Source organism: Pyrgilauda ruficollis, unplaced genomic scaffold, assembly GCF_017590135.1.
Source record: "Pyrgilauda ruficollis isolate IOZ18807 unplaced genomic scaffold, ASM1759013v1 scaffold29, whole genome shotgun sequence".
Classification (NCBI taxonomy): Eukaryota; Metazoa; Chordata; class Aves; order Passeriformes; family Passeridae; genus Pyrgilauda; species Pyrgilauda ruficollis.
The window spans coordinates 10,816,260-10,842,254 of NW_024524266.1; the positions used below are offsets into that span (position 1 = coordinate 10,816,260).

General features: G+C 39.1%; 1 protein-coding gene across 5 annotated transcripts in view; it reads right to left on the reverse strand.

The window, feature by feature from the left end:
- Positions 1-24,120, reverse strand: part of RPS6KA3 (ribosomal protein S6 kinase A3) — a 73,827-nt gene extending 49,707 nt beyond the window's left edge. The window contains exons 1-5 of one of the 5 annotated variants that reach the window (XM_041472273.1): positions 23,859-23,909; positions 10,464-10,520; positions 7,794-7,853; positions 2,774-2,841; positions 2,452-2,625 (exon numbers count right to left, since the gene is read on the reverse strand). In XM_041472273.1, the coding sequence (XP_041328207.1) occupies positions 2,452-2,490 (39 nt within the window). In that variant the 5' untranslated portion in view covers positions 2,491-2,625; positions 2,774-2,841; positions 7,794-7,853; positions 10,464-10,520; positions 23,859-23,909. Of the gene's footprint in view, positions 1-2,451; positions 2,626-2,773; positions 2,842-7,793; positions 7,854-10,463; positions 10,521-23,858 lie in introns of those variants that run through there. The other 4 variants (XM_041472274.1, XM_041472272.1, XM_041472279.1 and 1 more) reach the window with 4 other exon arrangements.
- Positions 24,121-25,995: the final 1,875 nt, after the last annotated feature.

The following is a 25,995-nucleotide window of genomic DNA, read 5'->3' on the forward strand; positions in this document are numbered from 1 at the left end:
TCAGTTTCCCTGGTTTCCCCCCGACGTCTGCTTTCCCAGGTGGTGTGTCAGTCACCTCTCCTTTCCCCCACCTTGACCCCTGCTGGGCACCGTCTATCAACCCAGAAATTCCAGGGGAGCATCGAGTGATTGGCAGGTTCAAAGGACGCTCTCCACCCCTGGGGGCCATTGGCCCATCCAGGCGTCCCTCTCACCTGAGATCCCCCCCTCCCCCGTACCTGGTTGGTGGTCCCTGTGTTCCCTCCCCCTCTGGTTAAAAGGACGAGCACACCATGCGCTTGGAGTTCTCGTGGAGCCGTTACTGAGCACACCATGCGCTTGGAGTTCTCGTGGAGCTGTTACTGGATTCAGAGGCCGTGCGGCCCGGAATATAAACTCTGGATTAACCCTCCATGAGGACCAAGTCCTTCTTCACCATCGCCTTAAAAGGTTTCTCCAGCACAGGGAGGCCTGAGCAGTAACCCTTCTCTACCAACAAGCCCCAGCCTACTTACAAGCTCCAGTAAGCACTGGAGCTCGGGACATGCCTGGACTTGTCCCCACGTGCCCAGCTGTGACCCACCAGTAGCGTCTCTGGGGAGAAACGACCTCAGGTGCCGCTGTTTGGTTCAGCAGCAGGGACCAGACAAGCCAAGGCAGTCCTGTTCAGTAATATTGCTAAGAACCAATATCAGAGAAACAAGCCAGAGGACAGGTAAGCCCTTATGGATAACTGGTTCACCAGGCTGGGAGTGTAATTCTGAAAATGCTTTCTTTCCTTAGAATGAATACACAAAAGGACAGGACAGGAATAGGACACTATCCCTTCCTTCCCAAAGGAACTGTGAGCAGTAGGTTATTTGGCAGGTAAGCTGAGGAATTCCTGTAAGCATTTTGAAAGCTCAGTGCCCCCAAAAACAGTTTTGCAACGCAGTTCTCTTTTGATCAAACAGCACAAAATTATCTCATGAACTGAAATGTGCTCATCAGCATTGGAAAAAAATACTCATTGGGTGGAACTTTCATTTCCCAGTAACTCTGATATAAATTTTTTTCCTACTTGGTAAGCACTAACATTTCAGAGAATTGCAATTAAAAAACTAATTAAAGTTAAAACCCCCAAACTATTTAGAAGGGAAAATAATCCCTAAGCATACTCAGCACTAATCTATGAAAACTATGAATCCTGTTTTATTATCATAATTTCCGAAACATATACTGAACTCTATATGGGTTGAAAACCTGTAGTTTGGTCTGCAATAGCTAGCACTTTAAAATCAACAGAATGTTGGAGACAACCTAACCAGGCTGCTGTAAGTAGATAAAACAATGTCATTGTTTGACCAAATTTCTGAGGAATACCTTTCATGTTGCCTGTGGAAAAGAACTATAATTCAGGACTATAAGTTGATAAGTATTTATAAGTTAAAATTTACATTATTTTACATTACATTAAAAATCCTCTTGATTATAATGCCATCTATGTTCTATTGTTTTACATTCATGTCTTGTTTTGGTGTTTCACTTGTGGCAAGAAAATTCCATTTTTTTTTTAATATTGCAAAAACTAATATTGCATTGCAAAAACTAATACAAATTGTTTAAACCATTACATGGGCTAGTAGGTGTTTACTGCTTTCACAAGGTAATAGACCTTCACTTAAGATGTTAAGTCATTACACAAGAAGGTCATCGGGTTTTGGGTTTTTTACCCCCTCACTGAAAATTATTTGCAGACCTACAAAAGGATAAATGTGAAAACTGATTTGACTTCCAATGATAGAATGTTCTGTCCCATTGCATGTTTACATATAATGTTAAATAGTTCTGAAACAATGCTTGGGACAATACAATACTCCACTAGTAATTTTTCTCAATGTAAACCAAACTTTTTAATGCTTAAATATATGCCCAACAAGACAAATTACACAAATTAAACATTTGCTATGACTAAATTATAATTTAAAAGTTGAAATAACCCTAACACTGTTATGCAACATCATTACTCTTCATACCATTTCAGAAGTAAATTTAAGATATTAATATGCTTGGGTTATTTTAACTATCACCACACAGAGCCATATTTTACAGTTTAAAGCACTATATTAAGATGCAACTATTAAAATAACTACTAAGTATTAAAAATACAAAGATTTTCAATAAAACTTAACTCTCAGTGAGAAAACACGCGGTTAAGCTCACATTTAACAACCCCCACCTCCCCCTAAAATATAAGTTTTACGTTATTTACATAGAGGTAATAATTTCATAATAGGGCTAAATTTTATCAGCAGGTACCTTGGAAACTTCTACAACATATGAACATACCACAGACTTTAAGGAAATACAAAACACTTTGAATCCAAACAACACTGATCCCTAAGCAGCGAAACACTAAAACTGCACTGAAATCAGAAGTTAAATAAAAGTAGAACTTCCCCCTTATTCTCTTAAATAATAAACTAAGCTCACCCGAACAGAGCGAACACGCAGAGCCAGAAACTTAAACATGACTAAGAAACCATGATGTTTGGATTTTCTGAGTGAGCGAGCAGAAGTCTAGCAGGGAAGACCAACCCTGGCGTTTTTGCTGTGACCAGCTGTTCCGGCAATTAGAAAATTTCCTGTCAGGCAAGTCAGACACAGCTGGGGGGTGGGGAGAGAGAAGGGGGAAAAAAAGGTCAAAAAGAAAAGAAAAGACATTAAAAAAAAGACATTGATTTCACACACACACACACATACAGAGCTGTGATAAAGACTGGGCAGCAGTGGTACTCAAGCTGCTGATACTTACAGAGATCAGCACAGGAAACTTAAGCAGATTGCCTGATAGCAACAGGCTGTTGCAGATGTTACTGATTCCTGGTTCCCAGAAAAGAACAAAAGAGACCAGCATCTCTTTCAGAAATCACACTACTACACAACATTTCACTGATTAAGCACAATAGCAAGTATTTTAAGTCCTATATGTGATTACTGTATTTTTATTAAATGAACTTTACAAAATGTTTTAAAATATCACATATCACCTTATAGACTTCAATGCAGAGAATGCCTAAAGATTGTTTTTATTTACTAGAGTTTAGTTAGAGGACCAAAATGACCTTGTGCCTTGTCCTTTGAAATCCTGCACACAGAAAATGCTACACAGATGTTCTAGGCCAAGGCAGACTGCAGAAATATTTAAATTGGATTGCCCAGCTCAAATGTCTTTACTTATGCACCAATATTGTATTGCTCTGTAGAAAGTGAACTTCTTGAAGTAAAAAAGATCCCTAAGCTCTCTTTCAATGTTAAAAAAGTCCCGAACACTTCAAATGTTTTAGGAATTAGAATTTATTCTATTTACTGCAAAGAATAAGAGAGGAAGTTTTTAATTTGATCTCTCTAGATTTACTGTGGGAGCTATTTTTCTGAATATTGACACTATCTTTAGCTTTTTTGATACTTGTTAAAACAATGAATCGTAAAGTACATGCTCCTTTAGTGGAACAAGACTGTTTTTCAAGTAATAAGTAAACAAAGACAAGTAAAAATCTTTAGTCAAAGGCATATACAAGTATTCAGCTATAAACATATCCAGGTGATTCCGTTTAGTGACTGTGTATCAAAGGAAACATACAGCAAAATACTGTAGTCCTGCTTGCACAAGACATGAAAACAAACCCACCCTGCAGACAGCTTCCCTTGACTGGGTTCTAAGAGATATCTGGATTACTTCATTTTTTGTTATTTTTAATTCCTCTTCAGAAGACAAAGCCAGTAATTTAAGTGACAGAACACATTGCTATCTCTATCCCACATCCTGGCTCCCTACAGTATCAGTTTCTAGCTTTTCCTTTAAATTGGGATTACACATCTCCTCAGCGTGAGCCAAGATCCTCTTGTCAAAATGGAGAGGTGAAATAAAGACCTGACTTTAGCCACATCCCAGAAGAAAAATTGTGCCCTTTTAGTGTTCTCTTGTACTCCTCTGGGTCTTCATTTGTGTCACATCTGCAGGGACGATCTTTCAAACTCTGTGTACCGAATATACACAATTATTATAATAAACACAGGCCTTCAGGAACTACTACTACACAAAGGAGGACTTTATGATTCAACTGGGGGCTCAGAAATCCTCATTGTCAGTGTGCTTTTTACAGTCCAGTATGGTACAGCCTTTTTGGAAGAAGCAGTCTTTCCTACAGCAGCAGCAACACAGCATAAAGAATTATTAAATATTAGTTTCAAGATGAACACAGCTTCTTGAACATGAGAAGCTTACTGCAACATAAGGATTTCAAATGTTTCATAAATAGCCTAAAATTACTTGAAGCTTTTCTCTCTTCAATTTGTTCAAACTTGTAGCTACTTCCTCCTTCAAAACTGAAATACCTCAAGAATTTAACTTTGCAGTTTAACAGCAATACAGTTATTTGCACTTGGAAAACTTAAAAGAAATTTAAATAAAAAAATGGGAGACGATTCAAGCTCTCTGCCATTACCTTGTAAAGAATAGATGCAATTACACTAAAAGAAGAGTGACCGGGAATCTTCAAGTCACTAAATTAAATCCTGTTGTACCAAAAAGAGCTAAAGGCAGAAATGGAGAGTAAATGGTAAGAGCAGCTCTAACTACAATATTCCTTAAGAATGAAAAGATACTGTGGGTAAATAATTTTCTTATCTTGTGGCTGTAAACCTGCGTGTATTTTGCTACAGATATGCTGTATCTGCTAAGGGTGACAGGAATAAGGCATTTCAACTTAAACATCTGTACAATTACTGACTAATGCTCGCCAAAACCTTTTATGTGACCTCCCAGAGAAGTACAAAGCACAGTGCTCAGGGGTCAGTGGGGTTACTTCACAACAATAGCTCTCCTATAACTGGCATGAGTCTGGCAGGTGGAAGAAATTTCTTGTGCCCTGGGAGAACACAGCCTGCATGGTTCCCAAAGAGCACCAGCAGCCAACCAGAAACATTAAGATACAAGCTACACAACCCACTCTGAGCATCTCTCAGAAGAGAGCTTGCCCTTTTATATATTTCTTCATATATGAAGGAGACAGGTTAGAGGGCAGCAGTCCCCAACAGGGAAGTCTCTGACAAAAAGAACAAATTGCTTCAGCAAGTTGCTTGCCTAACTTAAAATCTTTGATAAGGATTTATATTGTACTTGTTTACCAGGAGACACAACAGTCTCCAAAACAAAGGGAAAGTGGTGTGCCTGTCAGTCACAGTCCTGTCAATCGCAGAACTCCACTTGCATAATGCATTTCCTTCTCCTCCAGTACAGAAACATAAAGTGAGTTCATCTCCCATCATTCCCTCCTCATTGTTTAAATTGGATGATCTGAGTCTACAAAAATTAAGAGAAATGCTGTCTAGACTTTCAAGAGAACAGAGCTCACAGACACTACAGGGAGCAGGAGAAATGAAAAATGCTGAGGAACTCTCAAAGAAATACAGAACATTGGGGAATCCACGAGTTTTATTGAATGCTGAAATAGTCAAAGTGGAGTCCTTCAGATAAACCAACAATCTCCTATACCCCCAGTTTGAGAAGTGTAACAATGAAAATTAAGTCTTCACAATGCTAGAAAAGCAAGGCTCTTTAGTATGGATTGCTTTCAATTATTTGCAGTTAATTATTGCAGTTAATTGCTTTGCAATTATTATATGCAGAAAACCAAAGACACAGTACACATGTGTAATGAAAAGCCCTTGTTTGACAAAGCTCAACAGTTGAGGAACAGAGAGCTAATTTTTTGAGTTTTCGGAAGCAGAATAATATACTTTTCTTCATAATAAATACATTTGTATAGCCAAAGCAGCAATATTCTATTAAACAGGGGGTGTGGCAGCTTCCATCTGTCAGTTTACAGGCTTTGCAGGGCTACCATCTGTTTTCTCTCCATGTAACAAGTAAGCAGCTTGACTTTGAACATTGCTTACACTCTCAAATTATTCAAATTTTCTGACCAAGATCCAGAATGTACCTTGCAACTAAGACACCAAATGCAAAAGAAGTCACTCAGAAAATCCAGTAGAACACATTAATGAAATTTTTGCTGTAATATTTCCTCAACACCTGATGACATCTTAGGGGAAAAAAAGTATTCCAGGGCTTGCCTTCTTTATATATTACTTTGATATCTAAGAGTTATCATCTCAGACCAAATGGTCTGCACTGTTTACAAGGATGCTGTAACTTCTTACATGAGGACCTACAAGTTCATTCTCAGAAAGGTAAGATGTCACAAAGTTGCTAACAAAATTTATCCAAGTTTCAGCAGAGCACAGTGCTTTGGAAGATAATGAATTTCTAATTTCATCACATTAAACAACAAAAAAACCAGTATTCAGCCTTTTACAAAGCACAGTCTGGTCATTGAGAAGGAAATGATTTAATTTTTGCAGATGTAAATTGTTTGCCTTAAAAAACCCTTATTTGTTCAAGAATCAAGTTATTTGATTGTAAAATAAAATTAAGTACATATATCTAAGTATATTTTGTAGAATACACTAAAAGTAATGCAAGAATCACAGAATACTTTGAAGTACAAGTTTAGTATTTTCAACCCAAGCTACAAGTAGCTACACAAGTAGCTGTTTCAGCTAAAATTAAGTAACAGTCTGTAAATAATGAGAAATCCAAAACTTGGATTATGGATTACGAGCACTTGTGAATCCAAACATTTCCCTAATGTTTAAGAAATTATAGCTATGTCTTGGCTCTACCACAGAGCCAAGAATTTTAATCAAAGAACTGACAAACATGCACACACAGAAAATTGAAATGTGAAGGTTGTATCAGCAAAAGTAAAACAAACATATCAAAATCAGAAATGCCTTCACTGTCCTGTTAACAAACATGACTGTTCTTAAACATGGAAACTGTTACTTATCACCTGAGCAGGAATATCCATCAGCAGTTCAGAGCAGTCCTGAAACAGTGCTTCAACTTGCCAAAAGACAAACAAAAGTTTCTGAAACATTTGAGTTCTCACTAGTACAGAATATTAGAAATTGAGGTTAAACTAAAAATCAGCTAAAGCCTCTCAGAAATGTTTTAAAATCTAAAAATCATTCAGTTTAGTTATGCTTTTTTCTGAACAACGTTCTCATCCTATATTATTTTCACAGATGAAGACAAAACAAATTAGATTACCCCAGCTTACTCTGGATTTAGTATTACTACTTGAGTGATGGGGGCTGTTTTGCCCACGGCTGTAACTGGTGAATGAGCTCCCTCTCCTTATGTAACTTGACATCCCCACTCCAGTGGTTTACAGATTTAGTGTAAATTGTACGGTATACATGCATGTAAAATACAGAATCTCAGCACTGATCAATCAAATGCAATACTTCAACAAAGAGACCATATTGTCCACATGCTTCAAATTATTTTTCTAATATATACTGAAGCCTTTTTTAAGATCACGCTTTTCTTATAAATTCTTTTAATAAAAAACACTGACTAGGAAGACAATGGTCTCAATTTTCATCTCTCATGACTGCAAACAGATGTGTTATTTAAATTCTACTAGGAAAACATAAATTAAAAAGACTTTTTAAAATACTGACCTCTCTTTGCAAACATTTCTTACTCTACCTTTTGACTATCCACTGACTAGTCATTTTTACCTTAGCTATATATTTCTAGTAAGAGGATGACAGCTACTGAGATTTAATTTTTTATCACCCCGATCAGCATATTTCAATATGGTTTGTTTTGATTTAGTTTTAATTCTATGTATGCTTTAATTCTGCTTATTTAAAAGTAGGGCCAAAGCAAGAAGTCAAGGGTAATAATATGACCCCACCACCTGCATTGAAGAGAGGTTCATCCCAGGTTTGAGCCTCAACAGGTTCCACTTCTGCCTGTACTGGAAGAAAAACTCCTTTAGTCCTTGCAGGTTACCAAAAATAAATTTTCCTGCAACTTCCAAATGAAAACTTCACTTCTAGTGAAAAGAAAACTTTTTACAAATTCTTGGAACTTAATATTTTTCATATGTTTAATAATTAGGCTTAAGCTAGTAGAATGCAATGGTAATGTATCAGTTGTACTAAGTGTTTAATCAGCTACATAGAATCCAGATAACAGAACATAAAGAACACAGCACAAATACGATATGCTCTTCACATACACATAAAATGGGAAGCCACCTGTTAGACTACCTGCAGTTTCTGGTTAGCTTTAACTAGCAATAAAACATGCAGCATGATTGCAACAGCTCAAAACAATTAATTTGCTCAGTTAACTTACTCAATCTCTATGGACATAGAGGTACAAAAAGCAATGGCAGACAGCACAAGAGTGAGAAAGGTAGCAAATAAAAGGCTTTAAATAGCTTCCCCTTTCAGTAATGTTCACTTAATTTTTCACATCAGGTTAAGCTTCAGCCAGCTGCTCTTACGTTTATTTCCTGCTGCTTCCAGGTCATTTGTGAGATACAGATAAAAAAATGTTGGCAACAAGCTATAAAGTCAGCTATAATCAGCACACTTGTTGCAATAAAACCAGAATACTGAATGAGTCCCCTTTTAAAAGAAGCAAGACTTTGAACCATACCGCTTCTTGGACTTCTTAGAAATGGGTATCTTTATAGCTCCTGATTTTCCTAAAACAACTACCAAACTTGAATCACAGTCATGTAACTCAGGCTTTCCCGTTAATTAACTTTACTTTTGACCAAAAGAACATGGATCTAATGAAACAATTTATCTTTTGACACACAGAATACTAGAGAGAGTTCCTATGTACATGGAACTGTGGTAAGTTTTAATATTTATTTTAAACTTCCTGTCTCATTTGCATTATCAACATTCTATCCAACCACAGCAAAAAGATGCAGATTTCAAGCTTTCACCTTCTATCTCCACAGAAGTATGGCAACTTTCTGTCCTGAACTTGCATACTTTACACACCTACCAAAGTATTTTGTCTTCTGACCTGATTTGCTAGTACACTCTACGCATTCTACTCTCCTCAGTTACAGCTGAGAAATTTCAGAAATTGTTAGCAACTATGTAAGTGCCCCAAGTCCATTTAAGTGTGAAGATAAACAGTACAACTTAAATGAGTTTCAATGGTAATTTACAATTGTCTGTATCTTGCACCAAAACAGACTATGAAGGACTGACAGAATCTCACACCCCAGCTCAAGTAGTATTTCATCACCTGACTGACAGCACTGGTTAAATTCCTGCTATAACCGACTGAGCAGCCAAAGTAACATGTTGTTTAAAAAACCCTAGAATAATTTACACCACAACTGGCAACCTTTTACTCACCACAGCATAGAATGAAATGCAAAGTATACTCCTAAAATACTGGTCTGAGACATTAAACAGCTAAAACAATCATAACCAAGCAGCTCAAGCATGACAGAAAGAATACCAGAGTAATGTTTTAACTTTTTGATGGTTATACTGTATTAAAATCAGTTGCAGAAAAGCAGCAGTTTGGAAACTCCCAAAGGAAATACAGGGAAACATTTGTAAGCATTCTGTAGTTATCAGATATTGAAAGAGAAGTTTGATACTTTTGAGGGATAAACCTTAGCTGACTGCCAGACACCCACCCAGTCACTTTCTCAAGCCCCTCCTCAGCAGGACATGTAGGAGAAAAGCTCATGCCCTGCCTAAGGAACAGGGACAGCCCACACCAGTTACCACCATGGGCCAAAGAATATCAATTTAGGGAAAATTTATTTCACCTGTTGCCAGGATAGTGAGAAACAAAGATGAAACTAAAACCACCTTTTTCTCCACCCTCCCCTTCTTAGGCTCATACTACTCTTCTACCTTCTCCCTGACAAGCAGCACAAGTGGAATGGGAAATAGCTTGGACCATCTACTCACAACCTGAATCTGCATAATATGCAATAGCAGCATATGAATCCTGAAGTTCAACCAAATATGGAGTTTCAAAAATTGTCTTTATTGGCAAAGCCATTTATCACCAGACCTAATATTCAGCTAACATGAAAGTACAGGTAAACTTCATGTTTGACAAAATTCACAGGCATTGCAACAAGAAAACTGAACTCGGTATCTTCACATTATGAAATTTTGTAAACTACAAGTCCGACATGAAGACAAGGAACCTTAAAAATTATCACAGTCAGGAAGGTTCATTGATCCTCTCTTTAGTAACAATCTCTATTTTTAAGAAGCCTAGGTTAAGAATTCCTTTGATAAATGCCTTTCAATAACAAGCACAATGGAAACTACACTTTCACAGTTGTTCTTCACACTTGATCTTCCCTGAAACACTATTAAAAGCTGAGGAATGAGTTTTGAGAACAGTAGGATACCGAACTAGACCTGAGTCAGTGAGAAAAAGCCACACTCAAAAATATTAAGATCTGAGAGTGCACCCCACGTCCAGTAATTTCAAACAACAAAACACTAGTGGCAAACTGCCATTATGAATTATGTCAGTGTGCTCCAATATTGTACTGCTTTTATTACAGCCATATTTTACTTACAGTTTGTTGGTTGATATCATCTTCTCCCATAGGTTCATCCACAATTTGCTGTCCATTCTGTAAAAAAGAAAGTAAAAATAAAGAAAGTATTATCACACAGAAAGTAAAAATAAATACTGAATCCAAGTACAGAAATAAATATATTGGAGATAGGCTTTCATAGCATGTTACTGTACTCTCTTCTCCATATTCTACAAAAGCAGGTAATCAAAAGTAAACATGGAAAACTCCCTATTGCTGGCATATAATGCCACTCCTCCTGCTTTGATCCTTGTGTATTCTCAACCTGGATGAAGTCACAGTAAGAAATACATAAAACCACCTGGCATTTGAAGCCTCACTGCTACACAGCTAGACACTATTTTCCATTAGTATAACTTCTGCAAAACAGTTAAACCTGATGAAGACTGAATGGCAAAAAGCCACACAAAGCAAACAGATAAAGGGGCTCTAAGAGCATGACCTTACATATAGGTCTATAGCATAGACTTAAAAAAACATTGAATGGAATTCTAATTTTACTATCAATTTTACAGCATTTACCACTTACTATACTTTCCCAAGGGCCATTCTAACAAGCCATACAGAAAAAGGCTTTTGAATCTGAATTTTAGCCATAAAGATTAAAAAAAAAAAAATCTTAAATACCTTGTTGGTCAACAAAGGCTTTCTTTTGCTTGACAGTGATAATATACTTGGGAGAATTTCTAAATTGAAAGACTTTGAATGACTTTGCTTACACAACAAGCATGACCAATAGCAAGTTGTAAGTAAAAGTATGTATTTCCGAAGTTATGGTACAGGGCATCACCTCAGGCATTAATTCTTAGTTTGCTCCTAAAGTTTAACAGCAATTCAGTATCATTCTAGAAACAAATGAAAAACTATTAAAAATGGTTACCATTCTCCATTACTATTGGAGACAGAATTTGAGTTCATTTGTGCATTGTTTCCCTAGAGAACTCAAAGTCTAATTAATCAATTTTTTCAAATCCTAATTTACTTAAAAGTTACATACACGTATAGTTACCTTTTAGATGTCAGAAAGTTAATAAAAGCTGTTCAGAAATTCAGATTTCAGCTTCATTTCACACCCTCCTTCCCACTACTCAGTTTTTCAGCAGAATTCTTCAGAACCTTCCTAGTATCTTCCTAGTAACAACTTCTGATTCTTAGAACCTTCTAGCTTGCATCTGGCTAGAGGAGAGTCTTTCCTATGTGACAGATTAAATTCTAACCACTTACAAATTCTGATTTTCAAATATTGCAAGTACACTGAATGTTCAATCAGATGATTACCAGCTCTCTAGCAACTTTTCTCCTGTGCATTTTTTTTTTTTTTCTGGAAGATGCAGCTAGAAAAAGCTAAATTATAGGAATCATGGATTTCCCCAGTATGACACAGGTGGGTTGGGTTTTTTAGAGGGGGTTTCTTCAGGGTTTTTTGGGGGGCTTTTTTGTGTTGTTTGGGGTTTTTGTTTGGGTTTTTGTGTTTTTTTGGTGGTTTTTGTTATTGTTGTTTTTTGGTTGTTTTGTTTAGGTGTAGGGGAGGGGAAGAAGACTGGGTTTTCTGATTGTCTTCCTAGTGCAGACATCTGGCACACGGTAGCAGTGCTATTTTCTCATCTTTCCTGGCTTCAGGAAGATACTAGAGATTTCTGGCATGACTCTGGTCTACTCTAAAAGTCATCCTTCCATGATGGAGGACTAGTGAGAAATCAGTGGCATGTGCTACACATTACTACATCAGTGAATATAATCTTTAAAAGCTGTCTCAGTTAAGAGCAGCTAATACAACTCTTTATGTGTACAGCAAAGGGTAATTTGATAAGATGATTCTCCAAAAAGCCCACATTCCCCACATTGTAACATCTTTTACTTAGCGTGTACAGGCAGTGAATATTGCATTGTACTATCCTTCCTTAAGATACATCTAAAGTTGATATTATCAAATGAAGGCCAGAAAAATACCAGCTTAGCTAAGTAACAGAAATGAATGTTTTTAATAAAGCTTGTTTACAGGGACAAGCTGTATATTGAGTACACATATATCATTACCATCAAGGCCACAAGTCACATACTTCCCCTTCTTTCAAATTTATGACATAAATTAATAATAGTATTTTACCTACACATCTCTACAGTCTGTTCACGCTATAACACAGTTTTGTTCAATCTTGCAATCAGAAAAAAAACATAAAAGAAAAAAATCAGTAGAACAAATAAAATAATTGACTTTAGCTGAAAAGGAGGAGTCTGTAATGTTCTAACAGCAACAATGGCTAAACTTTAGGGCCTAAAATAGGGCAATTTGTATATCAAAACCATGTGCTCTACACTGACTCCACTCCACATGCAGATTTTCAGAAACAGTAATTCCTGCTACAATAGTCATTCTGCTAAATAGTAATGTACATTAACTGCAGGTTAAAAAAGAATTTACCACACAGTAAGTTTAGGTTCTCACATTTACTATTTTAAGACAACTGAAATCAGTTGGAAGTGAAATGCACTCTCAGAAACTTCAGACAAGCCTCCCTTCAAAGACAAAAAGGCGAGATCAACCTCTGTTTTTAAAAAGGCTCTAATCTTCAACCTCACTGACTTTCTCAGCAGTCAACCAGAAAAACCACAGCAAACTTCTGCAAAACAAATAAACTGTTTTGCACAATCTGATCTTCCTGCACTCCTTACAGTTACTTTTCAGCTGAACTCAAGCAAAACACACACACTGGAACTAGGAACAAACTCAAGGAATCAGCATGAGCGCCATGCAGTCCTGTCTGAGCCAGAGCACTGGATTAGCAAGACCTTTTCAAACAGGTCTACCCAAGCAATGATTATGCTAAGGGAATCACTGGATGGTAGAACCAGTTTTTCTCAGAGCAGTCTGAGCCATGTAAGGTAAAGAAGAATATGTATATATGATTTATGGTTTGCTGGTATATACCATTAAATGGAAAGCAGCTGTGTATTCGGAAAGGCTACAAAGTGCACAGCCTTTCTTAGGAGTTGAAATGGAAAGCCCAAAGTTCCTGTTGGAAATGGCACTATTGAAACCAGTGTGGAGTGAGGAGGTCAGCAGCACGCTAAAGAGGTGAGCAAATGAAATACGTTTCCTTTTGCTGGGCGTAGACTCCCTCTGGTATTTAACTAGCACCAAGGGCATGCCTCGATGACATAACAGGCTGGGAGCATAATAGTCTGATAAAATAGTCTGATGAACACAGACTAAGAGAAGGCTGAATATATATCTTTCTCAGATTAGTTTTCTCAGATTAGTTTTCAAAAGACAGAGACTGTAGACCTTGATTATTCTTCAGGTGCTCTCCTCCCGTAGCAGGACAACTAAACAAGTGGAATTGATCCAAGATCTGGCTATTCCCAGTACTCTGGTTCCAAAAGTAAAACATATTTCAGAAGGCAACACAGAAGTATAAGAAAAATAACAGAAAAGGTCCACAGAAAATTTCTACTTACACCTGAACACATCAACAATCAATTTCTGCCAGGGAAAGGAGGGTGCACATCCCTTACAAAGGCAACCTACAAAATGGTCTTCCAATCCACTCTGATTCAACTTCCTATTTGGTTTTCCAGTGGAAAAAGTCATGTTAATTAAGGTACAATATTTGTTTCCCCAAAGCTTTTAAACCTGTTGCCATATCTCACTAAATTAGTAGAAATCAATACCTAAACACAGCTGGGCTCCAGCAGTTTTCCTGAAGGCACATGGACAGGAACACAAAGAGATCGTACAGGTTCTCTACTAGGTATAAAGCAGACAGACACCAGGGAATCTTTATCAGGCAGCTAGTACATGAACGTCCCCCAAATAATCTGACAGAACATGTGACACAAAAGTCAATCAACCATCAATATTTCTAGCAATCAAAAATTACAGGTTTCAACCCACTGAACTCAGAGTACTCTTAGGAATTTCCTGGCAGAAAGACAGTTTAAAAAAAGCTTTTTTAAAATTCAAATTATTTCAACTGGAACAGTAATGCACACCCATGAAAACCACACTGCAGGGACGATGCGGTCACAAGTAGCGTCATATGTTAAGGTACAGCACCAAGAAAACACAGTCATACCAAACCCTTTGTAAGAAAGAAGTACATTAAGAAATGCAGCCCACATCTCCCTACAATCAATTAACCACTTCCTTTGAAGCACTGAATATCCTGCACTTTACACACTACAGTTACATATTGATTTGCAAGTTGTAATGCCACTTTTTAAAAATTTTAAATTACGGTTCCAGTATTTACTGCAAGAGATCCAGTTTGTCTCAGAAGTCTGGCAAAACTCACCAGCACAATAAACCTAATGCTTTTCACATCTACCCTTCTGATTAGTACCAGATCCAGATGCATAATTTTGTATGTACAATACAGCACCTAGCATCCATAAATATAATTAGGACTTAGCAATCTGGGGCAAGATATCTTGTTTTAATAATAATGTCAGGTAACCATCATTCCCAGTACTGTGTTTTTTACATGTATCCAAACCATATCAATTGAAATTTTAAGTGGGAAAATCATTATGTTTCCTATTGTACCCATTTTTCATACTTTCCCCTTAGTTTCATCAATAATATGATAGATAGTATACACTTGAAGTTTTTAGATTTAGTTTAGCATCTCCATTCCTATATTCTGTTTTCAAATCAAAGTTCCACTGATTTGGACCTACCTTGCTGAAAACTTTGTTCTTTTTTTTCTAAAGGGCATTAAGTTCCCAGACCTTCTTTGATATTTGACATCTTCTTCCACCCTCAGAATATCTCTCCTTTGGATTTAGAATATTGTGAGACTATTTCAGGATGTTTAAGTATTCCTTCTGGTAAACATTTTAACTTTATTCCTCAACTATGTTTGTCAACTATTTAAAAACTCCTTATGAAACTGATACCAATTGCATCTTTTGGAATAATTCTTCTGCCATTAAACTCAACATTTCCTAATTATTATTACTGGAATTGAGCATACATAAGGAGGCAGTGCTTACACTATTAACAGAGCTCAGTAGACTTGGCAACTACTGGCTTTTCCATGTAATTGGTGCCTTGTAGCAGAACCACAAAACTCAGTAAACAGAAAAAATGTTATCTTCCTAGACTTAGCAATTAATCAAGACTTAACAAGAGTTAAATCAAGAATTAAACTGTGTGTCAGTGCAGAATGATGCTTTGAGGACACAAATAAGCAAAAGAGGTAATTTGTCTGAATCAGACCTCTTACAAATTGTTACGCGGAAGTTTTAGCATGCCAATGAGTAACATAGGTGATGAAGGTTCTCTCCGGTAACTCCTAGTTGTCAACAATGAAAACTTCCAGACTTACCCAACAACTGCAGTTATTGGATTTAAACACATGAGAACTTCCAGTATTATTTAGTCATTAAAACACTGGGTATATATAGATCCGAGCTCCTTCCCTCTGTGTTTTCTAGGGACTCTCAGCTGACAAAGTCCAAGAACTGTGAGGTCCTTGGATAGAGTAAAGCTGTGACAATGCTTCTGGCTTGTTTCAAAGCAGCACAAAATGCAGCATTCCCACTGAAACACTCGTAACAAATTTTTAGTAACACAAGGCACTGTGTGGAACCACATTTAGTAAAAACCTTTCAGACTGTACACACTCAAAATTGCTATTCTAAGCAGCAATGAGCTACCCTGAGAAAAAATTTGTTGATCTGCAAAAAATAGTTGAAAATAGACTAAGAGGACCTTAAGAGGTCATCCAATCTATCACCATGCACCAAAGCATGATCAGCTATTCCTACAATGCTGCTCACAAGACATTTATGCCTAAGCCCTTCTTAAATCTTCAGGAGTTTCCACAATCTATTCCAGTGCTTAAATAAAATATAAGGCTTTAATAGGATCTGACTTAATGACTTGCGCCCTAACTTCTGAGCTGTGAAGCCACACAGATCCAAAGCACTTACCTAAATCCTGACCTGATTAAAATTTACTAGATGTAAATAGCAGAAGTGAGCCACCATCTTAGACTTCTCTAGCTGTTCTCTTATAGCATTTATCCAAAACATTTTGCATATACTGTTAGAAATAGTGCAAGTATTAAAAACTCCTTATTTAAAAAAAAAATCCCACAAGCATTTTTTATATAAAACTTGGTTAACTCAAGATCCATGAATGCCACCTAATTTATTTTCAATTTTATTGTCTAAGGTGACTGACTTTCTTCCTTTGCTGAGTATTAAGAGAAACAACAGGATGTTGAAACTTGCCTCTCCACAGACAACCTCAGATAAAAGCCATTAACTTGCAAATCATTTAGGTACAAAGCCAAACTCCTTTAAGTTAGAATACTTGGGCAACTCTAACTATGTGATTTTGTAAACCCTATCTACTTTGCCACCTTCTTCCTATCTAGTATGACTCAAGAGTATAGCTGAACAATACAGAAAAGTAGTCCTGTTTCCTGCACTGCAATGCTTTCCTCGGCTGGCATTTGTCCAGCACTGTGCCAAGTCACATTAGAAAAGAATAGCAAAAAGGTTTGCATCTCTCAGCAAGTTTTATTCTCTGAATTAACTCATCTTGAAGTAAAACAAGTGCCACAACATTACTCAAGATGCTGTACATATACTGTTATAAAATCTAAGTCTTGGACAAGCAGTCTATGTAGCTAAAACCAGTTCCAAATCGTATGTGGTCATGTGTTCACAGAAAAACCCAACCAATCAACCAAAACCCCAAGAAAATGAGAAAAAGACAGGGAAGAGAAAGTCTCCATTTCCTAGCTATACAAGTGGGTGGGTAGTAAATTATTATGCTTAACACATAAATTCAGCAGTAAATTCACCACCTTCTTCCTATCTAGTATGACTCAAGAGTATAGCTGAACAATACAGAAAAGTAGTCCTGTTTCCTGCACTGCAATGCTTTCCTCGGCTGGCATTTGTCCAGCACTGTGCCAAGTCACATTAGAAAAGAATAGCAAAAAGGTTTGCATCTCTCAGCAAGTTTTATTCTCTGAATTAACTCATCTTGAAGTAAAACAAGTGCCACAACATTACTCAAGATGCTGTACATATACTGTTATAAAGTCTTAGTCTTGGACAAGCAGTCTATGTAGCTAAAACCAGTTCCAAATCGTATGTGGTCATGTGTTCACAGAAAAACCCAACCAATCAACCAAAACCCCAAGAAAATGAGAAAAAGACAGGGAAGAGAAAGTCTCCATTTCCTAGCTATACAAGTGGGTGGGTAGTAAATTATTATGCTTAACACATAAATTCAGCAGCCTAAGTAAAACAAAGCCAAAAAACCCACAGCACCTAATGTCTGTTCATCTGCTCCAAAAAGGAAGAAGAAACATACACATCATTAGAAATAGCCTATCTTAATATATCCAACTACTGCTGCACACCTGAAAATAGAAGAAATTCCTTCTGCTTGCACACAATCTTGAGTGACTCCGGCACCTGATAGTGTACAAATCTTATTACCAAGCCTGCATCTGCACGAGAAGGCAGGTGCACCTCACCTTCCCTGCCTCCTGCAGTCCCAGGCGCTCGGAAATGCCCTGTGCCTTCCTGGGCTCCTGCCAAAGGACTGGACACACACAGGGAGAACACCCCAGGCCCTTCCCCTACGAGCAGGGGCAGCCAGCAGGCACAGCAAGGCTGTGCACTGCACTTCCCTGTGTTGCACACACAGGTTTTCAGAAGTTAGCTAGTTTCTCAGAATGCATAATAAATTCAAAGGGTGAAATTTACACTTTTTTACACTTATTTTATAATTTATTGTTTCGATACATTCTGCTAAGAATAGAGAATAAGCTGTGGAACAACTTCACTATTTCCTGAAATTCAGGATTTCTGTAGGGTAGTTCTGACCATGTAACAAAAGTCAGCTACAGGAAGACAGAAGTAGAAAGAATTCCCAGGAAGCCAAAAGCATTTTTTCACAAGTTAGTCTAAGTTCTGACAGTAACTAATTTTGGCAAACATGTTATGCAAGAAATAATTCAAATAATATTTACATCCTAAAACCACCACTTTTTGAATTTGCAGGACAAAGAGGGTATTATTTTTCAGAGCTATGTATTGTCAGATATTTAAAATCACAAAATACCGTTTCTTCACATCATCTGCATATAGCTACGCATGTTTCAATAAATTAATGCTTGGATTAAATTATTTAAATATTCTTTTAACATTTATTTAAATTTAAACTTAGAAACTGTCAGGAAACACACCCAGACCATAATAAAGTATTTTTAAGATACATACTCACTTATATAAAATTGAATGGCTTCACTGAATAAATAAATAAATAAATAATTTTAAAAATGGTAGCACATTTCCTCCAAAAATAGTTAAATGGAGCGTTAAGCATACCACAGAGGTTTCTTGCACCAAAGGCAACATATGGTAACTCTTACTGATAGGAGTGAACTAGCAGTAACTTTGTGGTCAAGGCACCGGAGTAGGTCCCAAAAAAATCAGAGTTAATGTAGTTCTAGAACAGACTCAATGAATGATGCTAGTTCATGTAGTTCTAGAACGAACTCAATGAATGATGCTAGATGGGGTCCTTAAGCTGTTGAGCCTCATTCTCCCATCTGCTACATAGGATTTTTTCTCCCCTCTATTTCCAGTGGGCGAGGCATTTAATCTTATTTCAGGGAATAAGGAGAGAATAAGTAGCACGGTATCACGTATGCAAGCATATAGCACAGCAACTGTGGTATCAACCACTTTGCCTAAACTTAAACATTCCCTGAAGGGACTCTAACTTTTCCCAGTTTTACTGATTAAATTGTTCTCCTCTTGAACATCACCAAAATTGAAAAAAAACCCCAATTATATGAATCTACTCTGGCCTGAAAAAGTGCTTAAAAGTTTCACTGGTGGAATATGGCTATGAATTGTATCTGGTGGAAAAAAGAACCCAAACAAAAAAAAGCCTCAAATCCAAAACAAAACACCTCAAAACACCCAATCAAGTGCTACAGTAAAAAACCACAATTCCAAACCAGTATCTTAAGTAGGTTCTTAAAGCTGGTAGATCTGGTAACTGCCAAGATCAGTCAACACACAAAGCTAATATTTTTGATGTGCAGAAATAATTAAACGCCCACCTCAGCCTTTGTATCAATGTGACTTTAAGTCTAGAATTTCAAATGACAAACAACTACAGTCAGTGTGACAGACCACAACCAATTCCAAGAAAACAGACACGCCTTTAAATGTGTCAATCTGCTCACATCTACTTTGTGTTACACGTCCCAGCTGGGGCAAGAAATATTGCCTACACTACAACAAACAAAACAATAACAGGATAAGAACTGCCAATGTCATAAGAACAAGGAAACCAGGAGCTGCAGAGAGCACACAGTAGTGCATGAAGGCACTGAATTCAACAAAGTAAAGCTCCTGCCTTTTCCTGCCCAACTCAGCTGACCACAGGACAACACTACTATGTCACAGACTAGGATTGTGTTAACTGAAAAACAAAGCAGATAAAATGGTACCAATAAGGAGATGAAAAATCTGAACACACCCCTCCAACACTTCTCATGCAGATTATGTGTTTCTCAAGACAGTATTTACATACATATAAGATCTGTTATCTGTCTCTCACAACAGTTTGTGGAATATAGTGTATATTACTTATTTAAATGAGAATTAAATTTACAATTCCCATTTTTAACTCAGTACAAGAAAACATCACCCCACAAATCCGTGAAAAATTCAGACTTGAGAATGCACCATGCTGACAGCAGTTCTGTATGAGAAGCAACAGCCAAGTGTTGCACATAATTTTGTCTATAACGGAGAGACAATGGGGAGTCTTCAAAACCCCTACAGACCAGTCCATTTAGGTGATTTCACTTTGGCTTTAACTATTTACCTGTGTTGGCTATACCAGAAATAACTGTAAATATAGCCTTTGTTCATGTGGAAAACAAGTACAACACCGATTACATGGTACAGAATGTGAAGAGACAATCACAGCCACAGGCTCAAGGCTACAGGTGGCAAGACATCTGACAAATTTCAGCTTCCAGGCCAGAAATATATGTTGACATAGAGAATGCCACACTGACAATCCAAATGAAACTACAAATCAAAATTTGCATTATACTAGTTTCTTTAAAACATCAGCATACTAGTTTCTTTAAAATATCAGCATGACCGTTAAATGCTAGCATCCCTTGTCTCATGCAAAGTTCAAATAATCCTGGATACAGAATGTAAAACAAATTTGTGAAGGAAGACTCATACCACCTATTTAAAAACCTGAACAAGCGACCCTAAACCCCGTCACGAGCAGTGGAAAAAAAAAATGAACTTTTTCCACAGCCAGTCTGGAGCATCTAAATTAAAACTCTGCATGACAGCTGTCACAAATGCTTCCCAGAAAGTCTAGCAAATGGCATCTCCTTATGATGGCCAGTTCTTTCAACATACTGGTGTCCAAAATTTGGCTGCCATAACTGTTTTCATTCTCCTCCAGTTGATATTAATATGCATGGCTGGGAGCACAGATCAAAGTATCAGGCTAGTTATTCAGGCATTCAAATGCAAACTCAAGTCATCAATACTTAATTTGCTCGAAAGCAGATGACTTGCAATAACAGGCATATTCTCACCATGAAAAACAAACCTATGGCTGTTATGAATCCTGAGTAGACCCTGAGTCAGTAATAGACAGCATAATTCCACAAGCTTTAAAGATGCTGTGATTTACACCATGAAACTGAAACTACACATACAGACAAAATATTTTAAAAATAGTGTAACAACTTACACATTAAAAAAGCTGTCAGAGATGCAATGTGGATCACTGACCTATTTGCATCTGCAGAAACAGAAGTCCTGAAAATTATTTTTGAAATCATAAAGCCACATTTTACCTAAAAAAGAGTCTGCTTTATTTTTTAAAAAAGAAAGACTATATTCTACTGTTCTGCACACCTAAGTTACAGCAGCTGTGTGTGGTTAAGTACACTTCCAAACTAAAGCTATTTAAAGGTATTCTAGTCCTCCTCCTAAATTTCCTCATCCATCACAGAATATCACCTCCTTGGTGGTACCACTGTAACTACAGGACTGCACTGGGAAACAAATGAAAAATCAAGTAAATTAAAATTCCATGAATCGTTAAGACAAGGAAAGTGTCTGAGCTGAATTTCAGAGCTCAAAAATTTATAATTCCATATGCGGATAATACAACATTACAAGAACTGTGTCAGCAAATCTGAGAGGTTAGCAGAAATGAATTTAGTCAGAGTTACAGCTAAAGACATTATTAGTATCAAACTATGACTGAAATCACAATGAGTTTCAGGCAAATGTAAGAACATTTTTGCCCAAGGACACTCTTGCAGAATAGGGTCTGTAATTAGGATATTGCTATGCTACAGATAAACACAACTCATGCAAATCAAAAATCCAAGCTATGTATTTAGGTCACTTGTCTATGTATTTGAATTAAACTTATCTATTTTTACTAAAATATCTTCTTAAATAGTCATTTCACGTAAGCAACCTAAGTAACTTTTTCCTTTTGAGTTTCATCTGAGAACCTTTTGCAGGTGCAGCTGGTCTTTTCAAAAACTGTTTATTTTAGGCTAGGGTCTTGGAGTGCAAACCTGTCAGTTCATGCTGTTTCATGTTTTATTATTGGTCCTAGACATTTTTTGGTGATAAACTACTCTACATCCTAGACTCATGTCAATATAAAAGTTTAGTTATTTTTAAGGAAGTGATAAAATATACTTGGTTCAAAAAGTTTAGGACAGCAATTTAAAAACAAATTATGTCTGAAATATGCTAAAACAAGTAAAGTATAATCATGCATGTACACACATTGCAAATAACAATGTATTTTTCTACATATCTAGCACATATACTATTATTGAAGTTAGACTGCATGCAGTAAGCATCAAAGACTAAAGCAACAGTTTTTTTCTCTAAATGATTAATCTGTTCTCCCCTACCACCCTCTGCCCCACCCTCAAGCATCACACTACTATTGTAGTTACTCCCAATTTAATATCATCTAAGATCACTACTCCAGAAGTCAGTGAATAACTAGCACGAATTTAAAAGTAACTACAGTACCTGGCAAGAATTAGAAAGCTGTATGTGCCTGTCAGATCTGAACTGTAGGTTCTTCTGACTCCCTGAGATACAGCGACTTTCAGAAGAAGGATGACAAGACAAAGACCAAAAGGACAAATCCTAATACTGCAGAAACTCTGCATTGGTCCCTCTATGCTCGTCTCATAAGGAGAGAGTCCTAACCTTGTGACTAATTGTTGTGAGCTGGCCTGGGTCCACACCGTTCCACATCAGCATCACTTGAAGCAGCCTGGCTGCGTATCAGCTGGAGCCGATTCAGGTCGAAGCTGCACTGTCAAAAGCAGAAAGCAGCTTTTTCTTTTCAGATGGAATCTGGTCACAAAGTAGCACACGCACTGTGGGCTGCTAGGGACTCACGGAGCAAGCACAACTGACTGTGTAGGTGCAGTGTTTACATAGATCCAAACGAACAGTAGTAGGAAAAATATTAAAATAGCTGAAAGCTTCTATGGCCTCGGTGTCAAGTGACTCTAATTTCCAGCCGCTCTCATTATTCCAGCCTAGGAAAGCTGACACGCGTCCTGCCTAACAAGGACAGGCACAACACGCACTCCCCGCTACCACAGCGGGAAACCCACACTGAGCGGCACCCCGGGCTTGTTCCCGGCAACGCTGCCGAGCACAAAGCTTCACCCATGCTTCACCACCCTTCACGTCCCTGCGGTTTCCCAAATTCTTGCGAAACTACCGGCAACCCCATCCTGCCGAGATAAGGGGGCAGCGGCACCGGGCGGGGACCCACACGAGGAGCGGCCGCAAGGCGAGGGCACCGGGCAAGGCGAGGGCACCGGGCAAGGCGAGGGCAGGCCTGGCCCTCCTGCCCACCTCGAGCCGCGCCGGCGGAGGCGGCGGGGCCGCCCTAGCAAACTCGCCGTGACAGTAACCAGACACCGCGCTGGAACAAAAGCGCCCGAGCCGGCGGCCACCGCGGAGGTAGGTTACTCCCTCCCGGGAACGGGGCGGAAGGGGAGGGAGTGCGCCGGGAGCAGCCCGGTCCCGGCAAACACACCCCAAACCCGGCGCGGGCGGGGGAGTCCCGGCCGGTGCCGGCCGTGAGTCAGTGCCCCGGAGAGGAAGCGGCGTATAGGGGCCGCCGCTCGCCGCGTTCCCCCGCCGGGCCGCTGCCGCCCGGCCCCCGCCCGCTGCCCACCCCGAAACCTCGCGAGGGGGAAACTCTGCCCATTCCCTGAGCGACGGCGGCACCGGGAGTCCCGGTCCCGTCCTCACAACTTTCCCCGCAGCACCCCCTCACCCTCCCCATACCTCGGTGCTGCTCTCGGCCGTGCTCTCCACAGCCATCTTCTGCCAAGGGTCTGCCAACTGCGCCAGGGGCATCTTCCCCGTCCGACTCCCGCAGCCTCCGCGCTCCGCGTTCCCGCTACCCGGCGGGGGCGGCCAGGCAGGCAGCGAGCGCTGCGGAGGGCGCGGGACAGCCCAGCTGGCTCCTGCGGCGACTGCTGCCCGCTGCCGCCGCCGCGGTGCGCCCGTCCCTCCCCCGCGCCCTCCCCGCTGCCGGGCGGGGCCGCACTGCCGCCCTCCCCCGGCCCGGCCCGGCTTCCGCTCACGACATGGCGGCGGCCAGGTCCCGCCCGCGCCTGCGCCCGGCGGCCCCGACCGGCGCCGCTCAGTGCCCGTGAGGGGCTGCGCCCTCAGCGCGGCCGCCGCGGCCTCTCGGAGAGGGGCTGTGGGAAGCGGGGCTGCTGCCGCCCCCCGGCTGAGGGGAATTGGAGACACGGAGAGTTTGTTTGCACAAACAAGCGCGGAGGGAGAAGTCGAGAGGCGGGTGAGACGTGGTGTTGTGCAGAATATCATTAGGCAAAGAGGGAAGGGAATTAAGGTGTAGGAATTTGTTTTTGTAGTAACACCGTTTAAGTAGTGGTTGGACTGCGTGAGTAGGAGTTGCCTCGAAGTGGGAAAGTCATGCTTCCCCAGGCCAAGGGACATGACAATTCCATCCTTTATAAAAGTTAACATTCTTTAAATACTTGGAAGTTTTTTTGGAGTGGGAGAAATGGCAAGAGTGCTAGTAATTAAAAGTGTGTGTATGTGCATGCACACACTATTGTGATGAACACGGGCTGCTTGTGTTTCTGCTTGGTAGCAGTTTTGATCCCACTTCATGTTCATGTAAGCATAAATACCTGTCTACAAAGAGGAATAAAGGCGAAGGGGTGCAATTGCTTGTGTGCTGTCATGTGGTGAGTTATACCAGGGAACAGATCCACATCAAAATTTACCCTACTGTACCCTTTTTGCCTCCTGTTGTCCTCAAAAAAACCCCACCAACCAACCAACCAACCAACCCACCCTGTTAAAGGCTGAAGAGGAGTTGGGACTGCTTCCTTCCAATGTGGTCAAATTGCAGAACTCTGGCTGGTTAATGATATGAAATTTAGAACAATGCAAACATTATGACATTAAACATAATACAAGAAATAATTTTTTATAGTCTGATCAGCACCAGGTCACTTCAGTCTCAGACTGGCTGCTGGAATGTTGAACACAAAATGAATTCTTTACAGCAGTCATACATTATGTAGTTGACACACAAATCAGGACTTTTAAAAAATCCCTGAGTTCACATAAAAATTAATGATGTTAAAAAAAAATGTTACCTTACACCCCTCTGGAAATACAAGTTTCTATTCCTCCACAGGGATATTTCACTTGACTTTATCAAAGCTCATACATTTGTACCTGCATCAGCTGCACAGTCAGGTACATACATCTGAAACATGCCATTAGGGAGAAGAACCTGAGAACTGAAAGGTGGCAATCACAAGAAAAATACACCAAACCTAAGCTTGCATTTCACGTGGTTCAACAGGTCCCTCTTTATAAAAGACTTCCTTCCTCCAGCTAAAAAATTCTACTGTCTCTTTTCCTTTCATAGTTGTCTAGTCCTTTCTTGCCATGTGTACATACTCTAAATTATTTGTTTGAATTTTAAACTCTTTTTAGAAGGGGAGGGGTGTCAGAGTTTGGTTATAATTTTTTACAAAGATCCTCTTTTGTTCTTCCCTGTATGCATCTTACAAATCCAAAATAAAACAGGAGCAAAGATATTCTGCACTAGCAGGTGAGAGGGCTGCAAACAATAGGAATCTGACCTTTTCTGAGGCACTGGAGTACAGAGAGCAGGTAGAAGTATGCCATTTCATTGTTCATGGGTTTCAGTATTACCGCACCACACATTCAAATTTTGTAAAAGAGAAAGCTGCATCAGGATTTTAGTAGGAGCTACTATGCAAGAACAGACTTCAGGGTAAGAAAATCATCTGGAAAGTGTCTCCACAGGGAAGACAAACATGTCAGTTAATCTCTGGGAGATGCAGTGGATTCTGACTTTCAAATCCTGCTAAGCTCGGAGCTGGATCATCCTCCCAGCAAGAGGTAAGAT